At 42.2% G+C, this 18,926-nt stretch overlaps 1 protein-coding gene across 1 annotated transcript in view; it reads right to left on the bottom strand.

Annotated features, from left to right (window-relative positions):
* The window catches only part of TEAD4 (TEA domain transcription factor 4), a 50,514-nt gene that overhangs the window by 20,011 nt on the left and 11,577 nt on the right, over positions 1-18,926 (bottom strand). The window contains exons 2-3 of the mRNA XM_014309636.2: positions 16,511-16,765; positions 6-70 (exon numbers count right to left, since the gene is read on the bottom strand). Of these exons, the coding sequence (XP_014165111.2) occupies positions 6-70; positions 16,511-16,517 (72 nt within the window). The 5' untranslated portion in view covers positions 16,518-16,765. The remainder of the gene's footprint in view (positions 1-5; positions 71-16,510; positions 16,766-18,926) is intronic.

Raw genomic sequence — 18,926 nt, 5'->3', positions numbered from 1 at the left:
CTTACCTGTTTCCTTGTGCGTGTTTTCCCTGTTCTCAGCTTAATATAGCGGGCAATCAACTCATTTCGGCCTGGAACAGAGAAATAATGCAAATCCAAGTTTAGAAAGCAGTGACCCCAGCAAAAAAAGATAGATAATTCTATCATATATCAACAGAGATCTGCAGCAGGATGACTCTGTCACACTCTTTTCTTACTTAGAAAGGAACTTATTAGTGCACAAGGTAGAGGTCTGAGTTTTAGCAGCAGACTCCTATAACATCCCCATAGACAAACTGACAAAGTTTGGGCTAGATAGCTGGACAAGGTGGCTTGGTGAAAATTGGCTGAATGGATGGATGAGGTCCCAGCTGACAATGAGCTGACAGCAAGGCAGCAGTGCATCCTTTATGGCAAATCCCAGTTGCCAACAGGTCAAGGGAAGTGATCCTTCAGCTCCACTCAGCACAGCTGAGGCAACATGTGGAGTACTGAGTCCAGTCCTGGCCTCCTCAGCATGAGAAAGGTGTGAACACACTGGAGCAAGTCCAGCAAAAAGTCAGCAAAAATTGTTAAGAGACTGGAGCATCTGTCCTATGAATAGAGCCTGAGAGAACTGGGTCTGTTCAGCCTGGAGAAGACTCAGGGGCAGTTTTTAATCATCAATAATAATAATAAAATAAATACCTGATGGAAGGCAATAAAGGGAAAAAGGGAGCCACCCTCCTCTCAACAGTGCCAAGAGATAGAATGAGAAACAACTGATACAAATTAACACAGGAAATTCTGTCTAAAAACAATTAAAAAAAAAAAAGAAAAACCCAGTCTTTTTTACTCTAAAGGTGGTTAAACATTGGCACAGGCTGCCCAGAGAGGCTGTAGTCTCCATCCCTGGAGGGTGGTAACAACCTACTGGACACTGCTTGAGCAGCAGGGCCAGACTAGGCAGTCTGAAGATCCCTTCCCACCAAAAGGAGCCTGTCACTCTGTATAACTGAGTGCAAGAAAATAAACAACAATGGGGAAGCACATGGAAGCAGCTACACAGAATTTATCAGTGTGATATGATACAGTGAATTACAAGTGCTTTCAGGCTCCTGCAGGCAGACTATCCAGCTTTATTACTCTGGCTCCCAGTGTATCACATCTAAACAGTCACACAGATTTTATTGTCTTTCTGGAGATGAAGGAATTAAGAGCAGAAACAGAAAGGCAGAAGTTACACATCTCAACTCAAGGCTGGTTCAAAGCAGAAAGTGCGACAGAGAAAGAGCAGGCGCTGCAAAACAAAACATTTGTGGTGACCACAGTAGTATCAAGATAGTACTGCAATAAAAACCTGGGAGTAGGAGCTGCAAGGCTGTGAGACATCTTGATATGGCTGCAAGTGTTTGCAGAATGAAGCAGGAAACAAAGCCACAGCTTTTGTGAAGTTTTTTTATAACAAAATTATAAAACACAGTATTGTCTGTGGAAAGTCTGTGGGCAAAGAATTTGTATATTAGGACATCACCGACATGCAAAGACAAGCAGTGAAATCAGTATTAAACTGTCAGTATTAACTATTCCAGTAGTTAAATATTCCATTAAAAAGCAGTAACTTTTTTCTATTTTAAACTCTTATTTCTCTCAATCCTGAAATAAAGTGTATGCAAGGAAAGACTGCTGAAATTGACCACTCAAGCCTTTAGGGAAGGACTGGCAAAGCCCTTAATTCCATCTGCTCCTGAAACAGAGCAATGCAAATGTCCATGACTGCAGTTAGGCCAGGTTCATGAAACACAACCAATGCACACATAGGAATGGGAAAGCATTTTACATACACAGATCCTAATCTTTCCCTAATAGTGTCATTGTAGCAACTCCCCTTATTCCCCTGGGAGAAGAAACAGGTCTGTAGCTGAGAAATCCACTCCAGCTCCTGTAAACACAAATTAGGAACTGTGTCTGTGCCAGAAACACAATGCCCTGCCATGTAAGCACTGACCTCTTCAGTTCCCACAGTTCCTGCTCAAGCACAGTGACATGCCCATGAGTGTTTGGTGGGAGCAGATGCTGTTCAGCCACATTCCACCTGGCTGCTCTTCCAACCCACATAAACCATTTTCACAAAGCTGAGACCAATTATAGCAACACACATCCACACCACCTTCCTCCCGTGCCAACAATAACATTTATGGCTTCTCAAAGCTTCCATCTGTTTAGACATGGATCCAAGCTGAAAGGTAAGAAACAACTGAAGTGATTCTTCTCAGACAGATGCCAACATAAGAAATTTCAGAAGGACTGTTTGACACACATCAGAAATGGGAAATGTGCTGAACAAAACAAGGCAATCAAACCCCATTATCTATAAAGAAAGAAGAAGGGAATTTTTGTTTCAACAAGAGGATCCTTTGAGAGGCAAGGTGAATGAGTTAATGGAAAACAGAGGAAAAACTAGCCTTGAGAAGAAGTGGATGTGGAGAATTTGAGGCAAACTTCTAAAGGGCATGTATCAGGCTACACTGAAAATTTAAACAGATGGGAACTCTCCAGACACTGGCTCAGTTATGGGTGATCCTTGCAAAACTAATTTCAATGGATTCTCAACCAGATACAATAAATTTTATGGAGCGAATTCATATGTATAGTGTGTCAAGTAAAGAAATTATGGAGGCTGAACAGTCTGACAGAACATTATTCTGCTGTAGCAGTAAGGGGCTGCAGGGTAATTGGTATGAGAGGATGCCATGAACAGCTCTGTGCCAGTTGTAGTGAATTCCAGCCACCACCAAACTGGATGAAAATAACAATCAATCCATCAAATCCTCAACCAGAGAAGCACAAGCTACCTTTGCTCAAATGTATTTTGGAAAGGGCAAGAGCCAGTAGGGACAGGAGACACATGAGGAGACACAAGAGGAACCACAAGAGGAGACATGAGAATGGACAGGAGAAATACAAAATACATAAAAAGATGAATATAGAGAAAAGGAGACATGGTAGGGGACACTCCTAGGGATGTGGCTGGAAAAGTCATCTTGGAAAAAGTTGCTCCATGACAGAAGAACACTTCAAGGCAACTGCAGCACCCACGCCAGAGCAGAGACAACCCTGAAAGGACTGCAGCCCACTGAAAACCCATACAGAGATGACAAGCAGCTAGAAACAAGAAGCACCAGAACGGAAACAAAACAAAACAAAAAAAAGCAGGAATTGGCAGAAGGAGACCTTTACACAGTGATGCCAATCTCCTGCGTCACCCAGCACCTCATCAAAGGAATTAAGAGGGACTGAGTGTTAGAGAGAACAAAAGAAGGGAAACAGAGTAGGAAGCAGGGAGGAGAGACAATAAACTGTAGTCAGGCCTGGAAACTGGGAGGTATTTCCATAAGTGTGCATTTAACTGTTTGTCTTTGACAACAGCAGCAGCAAAAATTGCAAAGTCCTCTCAGGCCATGTACTTCACCAAAAAAGACTAGTGGGAGGGGAAATTGTTGTACAAATTGCAGATATTAGATACCAGTACAGAAATTCTCTAGAAAGAAATTCTACACAGAGAGCATTTAACTGTGGATCATCAAAATTTCCAGTTTTAGAATTCACTTCCCACTTGCTAATATCTCTCATATAGTCTTCATATTTCATATTCCAGAAGTGTGTCCTTACAGTCAGGTTAAAACAGAAAAGTGGCAGGTTATATTAAGGTAATAAAGATACCGGTAGCACAAAAAAAAAAAAAAAAAAAAAGGAAAAAAGAAAAAAACGTCCAAACAAAAAACCACCACCAAACAAACAGATCACTCTACAAAGACATTCATCACAGGGATTACTAAATATAGAACTACGTAAATTGCTAAGACCAGTAAACTGCAGCATGGCAGTATTAAATTACCATGAATCAAAACTACAAGAGAAGCAGGTCCTAAATGTCTTTTGTGCTTCTTATTAGTAGTTAGATTAGTAGTTAGCAGGTGTTATGTGGCTGGAGCCTGTATGCTCACAGGCTTTGGAAGGCACCTTCTTTGTTTCACAACCCCGGCTGCAGGGTCAGCAAAGACCAGCACTCCTCACTTGGCTGGAACAGGCAGAGCTGTCATAAACTGTCAGATGGTTCATTTTTTAGAGCCATGCAAAGTGTCCCTCAGTAATCTGATCATATGTTGTGTTCTTAGAATAACTCCCGCTGAGGTCTGCCATGGTCACCAGAACCTGCCAACAGTTGTGACTCCTCTGTCAAAACCGCGCATTGGGTTTCACAGAGCTCCAGCCAACATTCCAACCGTGGCACAGCACCTCTATCCTCCACAGAGCCTTCCCCTGGGAAGCATGGCACCAAAAAAAAAGCAGTCAAGAGATACTGCCTTACAGAACATTCTTTACCTCTCATTCTTAACAGATAAATTTCCAAGGGCAGCAATTTGGCTCCCATTCCATCTTACACTGAATTGCAAAATTTTGCACTGAATAGTTATGCAAGAAGGAATTGCTAAGAGAAGCGAATAAGGAGGCTTTTGGATTCTCCATTCTACACTTATGCACCTTTGAATATAACTGCAGAGAAGTGTCTTCCTGTAAGAAAGAGGGATAATCGAAGGGAATTCCCATCACCATAGAAAGCATTTTCCAGTCCTACTTCAAAGCTTCATGCTAACTCTCTGTTAGCAAAGGTATATTAATTTTTCTGCCTCTTGTAAGCAGTATCTCTTTAGGACTTACACTTCCTCACACACCTGTTGCCGAAGAAAGTGAGATCAAAGAATTCAGTGATCGAAATCCTTTTAGTGGGAAATGTCATGTTTCATGGAACTGGCATGTTTCTTGGCAGATTCAGTATCTTTCTGTACCCAAAGCAAACACTTACAACTACCTGTAAGTAGTTCTATAAGAGAAGCAACTCTCCAGCTGTATCCAGTGAAAGGTTTATCAAACCAAGGTCAAGAAAGCCATCTCAACTTTCATTTCAATCTCTTTGTGTCACTTACTGATATCTCCTGGGACATGACTATCTCCTTGAACTTACTTAATTAACAGTTGGTTACAATCAGCATAAACATAATGAACTGTGTGCATCAGACAAATAAATCTAGACAAAAGAGGGAAGGTAAGGACACCTCATCTGTCCACAAATGTCAGCGTTTCTCTGTGCATACAAAGCAAAACTAACTGCCAACCAAGTCTTACCAGACAGACACTTTTTAGACAAAAGCAGTGTGGTTGCATGACCATACAGGACTAACGGCCACTGGGGTCTGCCCCATCCATAGCTCCCTCCACAGCCTTACTTCCCATCTCTCATTCCACTGTTTCCTCCTCCCAGCTATGCTAAATGTCTTCGTGGACATCAGCTGTGCCAGAAATAGGTCTACATGTGTCAGAAACCACATTTTTGTCTTTTTGATGGTTATCAAGATGCACAGACATCCAACTTTTACTAATATAATAAAGTTTTAATGCCACTTTTATTAAGACTTACTTTTCATCATAAACCATGTTTTTTCACCAGAGCCTGGGTGAGAAGATTTTGTTTGGTTCCTCTACTCAGGAGGCAATAATGGAACTTAATACACCACTATGACCATCACACAGTGATCATTTCCCATGACCATGGAAAACCATATTGCATTTTATGGCACTGACCCATTCTATGAAGACATCTTTGACCCCACCAGAGCAGAACTTCAGTGATCAATAGTCAGGTTCAAGTTTCCATAGCAGGGTTACACACACCAATGAGTTTTATATTCAGCTGGAAGAAGAAAATTTCCTCACTCTGATAATTTATTCCCTGCTTGAATTTTCTCAGGATGAAACTTCCACGCAAAGATTCTCTGAGCTCATGCACTCCCTACAGTAAGGGGATTTTGAGATAAAGAATCAAAGAAGGATAGGCCAATATTTCTGAACAACATCAAAACAGCCAAAGCCTGAAAATACAACGTTGAAGTGATTAACACCATCACAGTCAGCTCTTCCCCAAAATACCAGTTTTCATCATTTGACCGTGCAAGTTCTGAGCTCCTTCCTCTTCTGAAATGACAAATTCAAAGCTTTATTTGCTGGGCAGAATGTACCAGTCAAGCCCCTCACATGGCAGTCGGGTGATTCATCTGTCCGAGGTCATAAAACTCAGCTGTCTCATTTACTAACTGGTCTAAACACTGAAATCCTCTCTTGTGTAAAAGGCTTTCCGCTGGAAAGGTGTTTACCCCTCTCCCTTGCCACTGCACAACCTAAATTCACAGCCAGAAACACGAACAATGCTACCATCATTTAGAAACTGCTGTTTCTTGATGGTCAGTTTAAGATGCTTTACACAAGGTATATGGCTGGGGGGATAATAATTACAGACCCTGCAGTTTTGGGGAAGCCTCTTACTGGTTCCAAACAAGTACTGGAGATAAATGAAGTCAGTCACCACGAGTGTAGTTAGAACAAAGTGAAGAGGTTTCCCTCTCCTTAGCTGTCATTCCTCCTCCTGCAACATTCCATCAACTCCTGTATGCAGCTCTACCAACTAAATTGATGGGAAAAGGGGAGGGGAGACAGGGGAGGGAAGACTGACATGCACCACTTTAATTACCAATAGTGAAAAAAATAAAACTCCCCATCCTCATATGGATTTTGTTGGTTTTGATTTGTTTTTCCCCCTCATCAGCCGGTTTTTGAACGGATTGGTGAACTAGTTCACTTTGTGGTCACATTAACCACGGCAGTGGCACAGCAAAGAGAACAGAAGAAGAATCGGTGCAGAACCTCTTAAACCAGTTTTGCCACCAGAGAAACTGTAGCCTGGAACTGTACTCCACCTAACCCTCACACACAAAGAGGCTGGTAAGAAAATGGGCAAGGCACTTCCTGTGTTTGCATCATTTGTCTAAAGGCTAAACAGCGTTAAACAGCCTTGTAATTACTGCCCCAAGGGCATGCGGCGTTATTCCTTGTAAAGGCGAGCGTTTTCTAAGGTACAACAATGTACACAGGCAGAAGTCCCTCCCCATCAGCCTAATGGGAAGCTGCAGGCAATGCAGCTCTTCACCACACCTCAGTCTTTAATAGTGCTTTTCAGTGCATAAATTGAATGTCCTCATCAGCTGTGTTTTCCCACATTATCGCCTGAGGCCACAGAAATGTAAGTTAATCCATCCAATAAGTGCTCTTCCATATACACGTTAAGGGCTGCAAAAGGAGCAGAGCTGGGACTTGTTCTGGTACTTCCCAGGGTTAAGACTGATAAGAACCCTACAGAAAGTGTTTAGATTCAGTTTGGCTGGGAAATCCCACAATTCCACCAAAGCAGCTGCATATATAAGTCCTTCATATGCCAGAGAATGTATCAGGTAACACCTGAAAGAGCCAATAACAATCCTACATGGAAAGGCATGTCGAACCAACAGATTTCAGTCTCTTGGGACGCCTGAGAATGACCTTATTGAGGCACTAAGACACTTTACTCACCAAGGCCCCGGTTCAGAGAAACTTGACTGTTGAGGGTAACACTGAAACCCATCCTTAACTGTAACAGCATTTTCCAGTTACCATCAGTCCAAGTTCTACATTACAGACCTGGACATCTGCTAAATTCTTCCTTAGATCAATAAACATCTGCTCATTTTGGTATCTTCTAATAACTGTGGGGCATCTGAAAGCAATTCTCCGTGATGTTGCCTTAAGAGATAGCAAAAACTTAAGCCTTTCTACTGATTTTGTGGTCAGCTGCCCTTGCCAGCAGCAAGAGTACAGAGTTTCTGGCGGATTTCTGCCCCACGTGCTCATCTTGTGCATGTTCCCACATGACAGGCTGGTCAAGCCTGGTCAAACCCAGATGAGTGCTGATCAAGCACTCAAAGCTTCAACTACAACAGAGACTGGAGCTAAAAGAGGTCTGTGAGATCTGTGCAGCCACTTGCTGCACGACCATGCAGTTCTCAGGGCAGCTGCTCTGGTCTGGCTCAGTCCTGTGAGGAACCATGACTGCTTTACTTAGCAAGGAGAGCAAAAGAACCCAGAGACTGTTCTTGCATTATATAAATAAATGAATACTAATTTTTAAGTGGAATGGCTGCCGCCACTCAACTTCAGTTCATAGCATCATGATTTATAGTGCATCCATTGCTTGTGATCACTTTAAGCCATTAACTTACAGAATTAGCAGAAACAAATGCCTGGATATTCCTGAAAAATGTGGTTGCCTTTCCCCTTCCCTCCCTCTCACCAGACTGTTCCATGGGTGAGCTCAACTCTAAACTGGCAGAAATCTGTCCAGCTCATTTTGCCAACCTAGTTTGCTATCAGTTTAGCAATCTAACATGTATCTAACAAGGAGTCTACTAGAAACTGATATTTGCCTGAAGAACAGGAGCACAAAACTGGAAGCAGAGCAAGGAAACAAGACTAGCAACTCCCTCTGTTCTTCTGCTGTGAACTGTAAGGTCATCTCACCATTTTTGAAGGAAATATACTCTTGGTCTCAACACAACAGTTCTACACCATCCCAACATAATCAAGAATTGTTGTTAAAGATGTCACACTCTGTAACAGATGAAAAGAGAATGTGAACAGAAAAACCTAGCAGAAAAACAGATTAAATAATTGCATAGTCACCCAGGGACTGGTCTGGGTAATAGCTGAATTCTGCCAAGATCATGAAAATTCCTTACAATGGCTTGTGATATTCCCTGTTCCTTCCCACCCTGCTCTCTTTCTTCTAATACCAGCACAATTCTGTTCCAGATTCTTTAAGTATCTGTTCCCTGAGTTTACAGTGTAAATCTGATAGATAACTGAGCAACCATGATTCAGGCAGGAGAGCAGGAACATGAGGACGACAAAACTATTTAAGCTGCAGAGATACCTAAAAATGCACATGGATCCAGAAGGGAATTTGCACAAATCTACATGCTTCAGCTACCTTATATATGAAAACTTCTATATCTAGATTTGTCAAATCACTTTCCCACAACTTTAGCCATAAAGGATCAGACTAGAAATGAACATCACAAGTACAGCTGGTTTGCCTCTGGGCCCAGGAGCAGATGAAATTATTTTTGAAGGTCTTTCCCAGCACCATTTTCTATCATTCTACAACCAAAGCCGATGATGCCGCGTTTATACACAGGAACGCTCCTAATCCCCAGTCAGGGTTGAAAGCAGCACTGAACTGAGTGCCACACGTGCTGCTGTGTGTTTCCCTGCAATACTGCCATGCTTAGAAACCTGCCTGAGTCTGCAGCCCTTGCAGTCAGCAGCCTGGGCACTGCTATTGGGTTACCTCAGCAAGCATTGGTTACACTCCTTGTACTCCTGCCCACAGACTCCTGGAAAAGCGTTTGCAACTATTGTACAAATCAAACCCAAGAGGAAAGAGGTGCGATTCTAAAGGCGTTTTACATGAAAAGTGTCATTTCCTGATCAAGAAGCCAGAGACAGAGGAAGACTCTGGCTGTTTATGTGCATGGAGTGAGACTGAGAACGTGAAAGAGTACCCAGAAGAAGGGTCACAAGTTCAAGGTGACAGCCATGAGCAACAGCTGCTGGCTATGCACCCTTCAGCAGCAGGTGTACCCAGGCCCCAGAGGTTTCAGTCAGCTCTGCCAGTGACCAACAGATTTACAAGACCATCTGTCTGGGCACAAACTGCACACAGCCTTCCCAGCTTTGCTGCCCAGATCTTCACCACACACAGACAATACAGGGCTTGTTATGGATTAGCTAATGAGCAACTGTTTAGACCAATAGACAGCCCTAGTTCTCCTGTGCTCATTATCTGGATCCTACATGAATGAGAACACTGCTTGTTCTTTTGGCTGTAAAACTGGCTTTTTCTGAACAAGCAGCTTCCCTTCACTTGGGGTGCTAGAAAATGGAAAAGTAATGTTGTCTCACACTGGTTTTGCTTAAGGAATGCCTCTGAAAGAGACTTTAAAAGAAAGTTCACCTGATAGGTTTTTCATACTTGCACTGAAGAGTTCCTTTTTTCCTAGGCCAGGAGTCCACACAATCTGCATATTGATATTATCAGCTCCGTCCATGTATATGCACACCCTTTCTTGAGAAATGCTGTCATCCTTCTCTAGTCAATGTTTGGCTAATTGACAGAAGACAAACTCTGAGAAAGCACTCCTGGAATTTACCTAGTAGTCTGCTTTTTTTGTTTCAGACCTAAGGAAGGGCTCCTGCGTCAATCACTTAAATAAACATGCTCATGTCACAAAACCACAGGTAGTATGAATCACAATACTAACAATTTACAAAAAAATGCAGACATTTACAGAGTAAAGCCACCTAATGCCCACTGTTCTCTTGTTTCCTGTGTAAAACAACAGCACTTCCCATCTGGAATCCTCCTCTCATTCACAGATACACATGTGCACATGCAGACACACCATTCTCTGGGACTAGTTCTACAAATACAATCCTTATAGTTTAGTCTGATACAATTTTAAAAGCCCCAAACAACAGCACTTCCACTGTAGCCTTTCATAGGAGAGAGATCCCTCAGCACTGAACACCATGTTGTCCTGAAGCCTTTGCTGATATCCATCCTATATTCTCTCTTTCTCCCCCATTAATCCTAGTCATGCTCACATGTTCCACATAAAATCCCTCTCCCTCCTAAATGTTAACACCCTTCAAATATTTTTAGACTGTTATTATGTGTCCCCCCACCCTCCACCTTTCAGTCATCACTTAGCCAAGCTATGTATATTTAGCTACTTTAATCTTTCCTCCTAAATCAGTCCCTTCAACCCCCAGAGCTCAATGTTAAGTCTGGTATGCTTGCTCTTCTCAGAACTCACTCCATGTTTTTGAGATCTTTCTGGTAACGTGTTTGCAGAAACCTGTCCAGAAGATAGCTTTACATGCACTGCTTTTAAAGAGAGAAGAAACCCAAGTCACTGGGCACTATTAACTTTCATTTTCCATATCTGGTTTTTGTTCCCAGATTTTCAATTCTATCTGAATTTTTAAAGTATTAATGAATATTTGGTTCATTAATAAGAGTAAGAGCAATAATTTGTTAATTAATAAAAGTAAGAGTAACAATTAATTATTTGGTTAAGACCAAAGTAAGTAAAACCAAAGTAAGTAAGAGCAATAATTAATAGTTTGGTTAATTATTAAGAGTAAGTGAGAGCAAATTAGCAATTGATAGTATTGAACCCAATTGTGAAAGAAGGAAGTGGGTTTTAAAATATAAAAGAACACTAAGGCTTTTTAAAACTAAACTTTTCAGAAAATCAATGGAAATGTGTAAAGTTATCCAGAAGAAGAGCAGGAGCAAAACAATAACATGCAATGAGGGAAAAGGATGAAAAATGAAATATAAACAGTCTCTAAGTTAAAAGGCAGGTGAGTGGATACACCTACAAAACATAAATATCTGGTCTACTAAATCAGAAATCAGTTAAACTGTGTTATCTACAATGAAAAAAAAAAAAAAACAAAACCCAAAAAAAACCACAAAAAAAGCCCAAAACCAAAACAAAACAAAAAACCAAATCAAGTGCCTTTCTGACAATATACCACTACAAATCAACTCTATCTTAGAGAATTACTAAAAATTTGAAATTTAAAAATTAAAAAGTCAGAGGAAGAGCCATAAAAGTTAATGCTATGTTGCCAATGAAGTCACTTAAATGTGATGAAAACTCTGTGGCTGCAGACATGTACAATGGGGAAAACGTAGTACTACACAGTTCACTTGGTTTTTAAGCCTGACAGATAAATATGGGACTACAAAGCTGCTAAAAAAATCAAAAGGGACAGGAAAAATTTGTGCCCTTTATTAAACCAACAAAATGAAGCCCCCACAAAAGGAGTCACGATAATTTTGATAACATGTGGCACACAATAAGATTGCTACTATATTTATGTTCAGTACTAAGCATGTTGAGGAAAGATATCACAGCCAGTACTATTAACTGCAAGAAGATTCCTGGTGGGTTGGTATTTCAAAAGTGGCAAATTTCTCAATACTTAAGAAATGCTTGGAATTAATGCAAAAATATTTCTTTTCATGCTTGCATGGAGAAAACACCAGTTAAATTGACATACAGCTTAACACAAAGAACCATAAACCTGGCTTAAAAAGGAGATGGAAGCAAAAGCATGAGAAACTCCAGGAGAAGTTTAACCCACTGCTCATGTCTTCAGAAGTCTGGCTTCGTCTAGTTGACAACAAAGAACGAGAGCCACACAAAAGCAAAGTTGAAAGATGACTGGGTGAAACAAAACCTCATTATTAAGCAACTTCAGAAACATTACACCTACCACCAGAGGGGAGGACAAAGTCTGCATCCTTACCAATTGTCCACTAATCCAAGTTTTGTCTGTCTTCTAGTGTTTAAAATATGAGATTCCTTTTTTCTTCCAGAATCATGGGATAAAGGGCTGTTCTGGAGCTCACTAGGTCATAATAATGGAAGGGATAGGAGCTTCAGAAGTATCTCTCTGAGGGATATCACAGCTGAAATAGAAATTTAGCAATTACCTGGAACATTCAGTTCGGTGTCAACTGAGCACATTCTCAGCATGTTTCAACAGATTTGATTGAAAAATCATCAGGTAAGATGCTAAACTATAGTACAGGAGGAAAGCATTTGAAGACACTCACCCTGTAGGTTTCCATATTTTAAATAACAACCATGCTCCTCCCTCTCCTGAAGAAGTGTTTATGAGCCAGGACAGACACTGTATGTTTTATGCCTCTTTGGATTTATGCGTTTGCTTTTCAGTTCTACTTTTAGGGGCTCTTTGAGGTTGGAGAGAACATTAAATGATAACTTATCCCTTTGAGATAAAGGCATTATGCTGCAAATTTACCTAATCATTTGAGAATAGGGGTGGGAGGGACGATCTGTGACCTGGCAGCATTTAGCATCAGACTGACCTTTCATCCCATCTTAAGTCATGTTATAAAAGCAAGACTTTGTGGTCCACTGCCTGCTTCAGGTTTTAACTAGTAACAGGGTTGACTGTCCTGCTTCTATCTCTCAGCCTCTAAGCTTTGGACATCTCTAAGTATTTCCTATCAGCAGTTCACAAACAGATGGCACCAGCCTGGGAGATGGATGACTGCCCCCAGCTGTCTGCCCCTCCCTGCTCAGCACAGAAATGGCTGAGCTGTTTGAAAAGCAGCTGCTAAACTACTGACTCCTTCAGAACAGCCATCCAACAAACTGCCACCAATTCTAGCCCCTCTTGCAAAAAAAGTGCTCCAAGCCAGGTGTTCCTGCGATGGAAGGGAGCACTGGACAGCTAAGATAATCATTAGGTTTTTTCCAAGATCTTATTGTCTCTCACATAATGTCAAAAAAGGTATCATTTTGCAAGTTACTATTCCTTATTTTTCTGCTCTCGGTAATGTTGGGAGACCTGGTCTATTTAACATCTCCATTAATCTCTCAGAAAGGTACTAAGCTTTTTCACTCTACTCTCTCTACATCAGTACTGAAGATGCCAGGAGACACCCAACACCTAATTCTGTGACAGTTTATTTAGTACAAATGCTACAGGTATGATTTCTCCCACAGAAAAAAAATCGTTGGAAAACATAAATGGCATATTTGTAATACTGTACCCCCACGGTGTTCTACCAGGCCGGATGCATAAAATTATTCTGCAAGACCTCAGTGGTACCAGAAGTCACCAGAGCAGAAAGTGCCCCACACTCAACACAACGATTAGGAGAAAGGACAGCATTCCATATCGCAGGAGACAGCTGCTTGTGCCTTAAGCAGGTGGTCAGCAAAGCCTGCTGGAAAGGCCAGGGAGGGCTGGCACCCAGAGAGGGCTGTGCCATGAGCTTACTCAGTCAGGATGCTGCCTCCATGCAGAAAGGGAACATGTCTAGTATGGGAAAAGATAACGAAAGGAAAGGCAGCAAAGGAATCAGGACACAGATTATCAGTGTACAGAGAAGAGCTTGGCTGACTTTGGAGTGAAGAGGGAATCGTGTTCACTCTGCAATCAGCAGTGCTGCCCAAAGAGCTGTAAACAAGCCAGCTTTGAAGAGGCATGGTAACATGAGCATGAGGCCTGTGTAGAGGCTGAAATACAACCTTCTGTACAAATTTAAATGCATTTAAGCAAAACAGCACAAATTCTTCATACTGCCTCAGTACACTTCAGCTAAAAGCTGCCAACTTTGAACTGACAAGAGGTTGCCTCACAAAAGATGAGAAGCACATAAATTGCATATAGAAGAAATTCTGAGACCTGGAACATCTTGACCATAACCACACAAGCCACTCCTCAGTGAGAAACAGTGAAATGGTCCCAGTTTATCAGGGGAAAGGGGCATAAAGAGCTCTCTGTAACACCTCATCCCTTGGTTCAGAGAGCTCTGTGCAAGTCAGTCACAGGGTGGATAAATAACCGTCCCTTCAGAGGCAGGGCCAGCTCCACAGCAAGCCTGCCCTGTTCCACAAGCTGGCTTGTGAGCACTGAAGATGAAATCAGGGACTATATTTATTCTCCCTGCCCAGTCATATCTTTCTATAGATCCCAGACAGGGCCTCACTTCCTTGGCCTGGATCCTGGAGACGAGTAAGCAAAGGAGGGCATAAATCAGTGCCTGGGTTCTGTCAGGAGCACACTGAACCAACCATCCACACCAGGAACAGGTGCACTGAAGGCAAGCAGGGACACTGTCCCATTTGGAATAGTGGGGGAGGGCTTGCAGAAAAGCTCTTCATTTCTTCTCCCTGAGCCTACCCTAAACCTTTCACCCTGCAAGAGGGTTATTTACCTTCTGCAGTTCACCAGTCCAGTCAACTAGATGTGTTCCACTTAACACCAATCCATGCTAAGTCAGGCCCAGCCAAGTGTCACTGGCTTCTGTATCCGTTTGTGCTTCACTTTTGCTCTCATTTCTTTTCTTGTCTTTCACTCTCTGCTCTGACACACTCACTCCAAAGCTGAAATACTTCAGGGGCTGTGCAAAATGTTCAGTAAATTAATACACTCTTAAAACACAACTGTATTTTTTCATCAGTAATTTTAAAAGTCACCCATCATGAAAAGACGTGCAGGCATAGAGCAATAAGAGGCATGTCACTAGTTCATGCTTAATTAATAACCATGGGGTGGATTCTCAGGTAATATTGTAGTCTGAGTAACATTTTAAGCAAGCATCGGTCCCTAAAGAAGCAGTCTTACTTTAACCTCAGTCATGGTTGCTCACTCCCAATCTCACCATCCTTTCTCTAAATTCTCAAGATGCTGTGCAGTATCAAAATTAAAGTTCACATCTTTTCCCCTTTCTGGCCATGTTAGTTTTAAACTGGATTAGCTCCCCAGCTGGTTCCATAGCACAACCATAAAAATGTCTGGGTCAGCTCAGAGCAGGAATTGATGTCTGCCTGAGAATACTGGCCCCAGATTAGCCTCAGGGTGATCAGCCTTACCCAACCCCGATTGCTTTTCCCAGGTACAATGATGTGTGTACCCAGTAAAACCATCCACTGCAGATAAGGCCATGTAAACAAGACCCCACCCACGCTCCCACAGTCAGAGCAATCCATTCCCTTGCTCGGGGAACAATGGCCTGATGGGTGGACAGAAACCTGCAGAATTACTTGTGAAGTGCTCCGTAGGAAGCTCCAGGGCATGCACGGAGCATCCTGTGATGGGGCCTGTGAAGACAGGCAGATTCCAATGTATGGGGGGGTGGAAAGCAAGTACCGACTGCGTAAAAAGAGAGCTGTCTTCCAAAAGATCCTTGCTAGTGTTTGGAGAAACTCTCCACCTTGGGACTTAAAACCAAATACTGGGTATTCAACCTTTGCTTTGCATTTTAATCACAGAAGTACTAAGTGGTTTCTTGCAATTCTCAGCTAGGGAATCCAGGCCAGACCAGCTTCTGGTTAACAAAATCAAAAGAAATGTTAACTGTGGAAAAGGTCAAAAAAACCCAATTCAAAAGCATGTCTGCCACGCACAAAATTGACTTCTGCTGCAGCTGCAAGCCAGAGCCTCTCTGTACTCAGGGCTGGGTAACTAGTTAGCTAGATGAGAAGAACCCACAGGTGAAAGATACTTGTGCCAGAGCTATGAGACGGCAAACTACAATGAAAAGGAGTACACAGAACCTTCCACCCTTAACATCTGAAAAGTGTAGGTAGTAAAAGTGTAGGTGTTTGCACAGCAGCAGAGCCATTCAGGCGTTCAGGAGCTGAGCTTCTGTCCTGTAGCACCAGACACGCAGACCATTACCTGTTCTTACCTCCGACAAGAGCAGTGAAGACAGCAGCAAGAGATACCATAAAAGACAGGCTTTGTCACACCATGAAGCCATATATTTATATATAAAGATTAGTTAGTAGCATGCTCGACTCTGAGATCTATGTTATGGATAGTCCCCTGAAAAAGATACCTATAACTCTTTCTGCTTCGTGAATGTCACACCCATTTTCCTAAATAAGACTCCAGGCAACCAACAGCACCAGCCAGGGAACACCTGAGAGAAGGGAATTCCCAGAGCATCATTTGGGGCAGGGGGCAGGCTGTCTGCAGCGTTGTGCTGTGGCCTCTCTCTCTCTCCTTACCATACATCTTGCCTTCGTCGGACAAGATGATCTTGCGGCGGCCACATGGCGGGTAGATGGCTAGCGCTTCCTGGAAGCTCTGCTCGATGTCCGGGCTCCACACGCCCTCGGCGTCATTGTCGATGGGTTTGTCCAAGGCCTCGCTGCCCCCCGAGTCGTTGCTCCCCTCAGGGGAGGTGGGAGAACTCCACTCGTTGGAGGTAATGGTGCCAGCTAGAAACTCCAAGGTGCCACGCGGAGGAGCAGACTCAGAACCTGCAAGGGCAAGCACATCCCACTGGGCAGTTAGAAACCCTCCAAGGAGATTCTAAAGCAAAAAAGTTGAAAAAAATCTCAGGAGGGGTTTACTTCAAGTTTTTCTTAAACGATAACCACATGTTTGGTTTTTATTTGTGTTGAGATGAAAACATTTTCTACAAATCCTTCTGAAAAACAGCCCACTCCAATTTCTCTTTGGTTCACTAACTCTGTCACTTCCCAGTTCTACTCAGAGGAGTCTTCTCTTGTCTTTATCTCTTTTATTTCTTCCTCCCTGCACTGTCATTGTCCATGTCACCATTATTTAACTTTCTGAAGCGCACATAGAGGGATTCAGTCTGTGTGAAAGACTAAAGCAGTGATGAATTATGCGGTCATCACTGAGCGCTGGGATTGAAATTTTCTTAGATACTGTTTCACTGGATCAGAGTTAGTAGTTGGTGTCACTTCTAACGTTGACATTTCTTCTGAAGGATCAGCTATGCTTTTAAAAAGCCATTCCCGGACAGTTTAATGCAGTGCCTTCCAAAGCCCATATCCTGGCAGGAGCAGAAGGCACCATGAGTACAGGGATGACAGCACCAGTTGCAGGTCAAGAACCAAGGTGCTTAGCCTGTTGTTACTGCTCATCCTCAGAACGACTTTGGGCAAATTGCTTCAAGTTTCCTCTGCCTCTCTGCTCCCTCATCACTTACTAGTCTCAAGCTATTAGATTTGCCACTGGGCAGGAGCAGAATTTGGTTTCTCATTGAACCTAAGCAGGCAGCTGCTAGCTCTCGAAAACTACAATAAATTATAGTCTACTTATAAATGCCTACAGGAGAGGCTGAAGCCTTTGAGTGGAGCTGCTGAAACACTCATTGAGAAATTGACTTCAGACCACACAGACACTTCCAGTCAACCAGGCAGGAGATAAATGGCTTCTAAAGACACCGGTAATTCTTCTGTCTTAATCCCAAAGCTGTTTGTTTATCATTTTAATAGCTTTGTTATCTGGGCTACAAAGAATGTTCACAAGCCAGCATTTGAGAATCAGCCAGAGTTCAAAACTTCCCTCCCTCTTCCCTCTCTCACACTGAGCCTGCGTAGCAAGAAAATCAGAATAAGGACTGCTTTTCCAAAAGCAGCAGAATCATCAAACCTGCACTGAACATGAGTAAGGAGAGCAGCCTGATATGGCACCTCTCTAGTTCAGAAATATCACAGTGAAAATGTAAAGGGGAACAGAGGAGAAATTTGGGTGTGGTATTTGTCAAAAACTAGTCATTAAAAAAAATGTACATGCAGTAATGCCATGTCGTAGTTGATATAGGGGGAAAACAGCCCATTCATTCAAGCTCGGAACTTCAAAAATTCAGGGCTCATAGCTCCAGAAGCTTTTCTGACAAACTTTTTTCAAGTCTTTCTTTAGTTTCTTATCTGTTTGGATTTTGGGTTTTTTAAATCTTCTCCAAGACCACAATGACTAGATTTTATTTATTTTTTTTTTAATAAAAGCTCTTTTTAATTAAAAGTTCTTTCAGAACTTCCAACATTTCAAAACCTGAAATTGTAAAGATTTGGCAACACTGGCTCTCAGATGGTTTTGCTGCTCTTTAATGACTTTAGACAGTAGCAAATACATATTTTACATCTCCAAAAGCTAAGGAAATAAGACAATACTGTGCCTTTGACTAATTTCAATATAGACAATATAAATTAGACAAATAACTAGACACAGTGTACTATGCAGCATTTTAACAAATGGTGCACAAAAACATTTAGAAAACCCGGTATATGACTTATTTCCTGTGAGAGTATTTGAAACACACAAATCACTGGAATGGTCTACCACAGCCGATCCATTCAATTCAGCACCTACATGAGATTATTTCAACCTTCTTCATCCATTTAATGAACATGGAAAGAAATAATACAATGGGAGGTGAGAGGGGCAGAGAGGGGAACACACACTCAGCTTTTTACCACTGGGACAGACATCCCAGCACACTGTGAATGGCACCAAGGTCAGCTGTGTGACTTTAAGAGACCCTGAAATGAAAGGTAACAGTTGCTTCCCTCCCCAAACATTCCCCCTTTCACTGACAGATGCTAATAAAAAATTTACATGGGTATTTAAGAGATTGTCCTGCTGGGGAATCCCTGTAGAGGAGTAAGC

The sequence above is a fragment of the Geospiza fortis genome, unplaced genomic scaffold (genome assembly GCF_000277835.1).
Source record: "Geospiza fortis unplaced genomic scaffold, GeoFor_1.0 scaffold286, whole genome shotgun sequence".
Classification (NCBI taxonomy): Eukaryota; Metazoa; Chordata; class Aves; order Passeriformes; family Thraupidae; genus Geospiza; species Geospiza fortis.
This window is presented reverse-complemented; position numbering and strand designations above follow the sequence as displayed.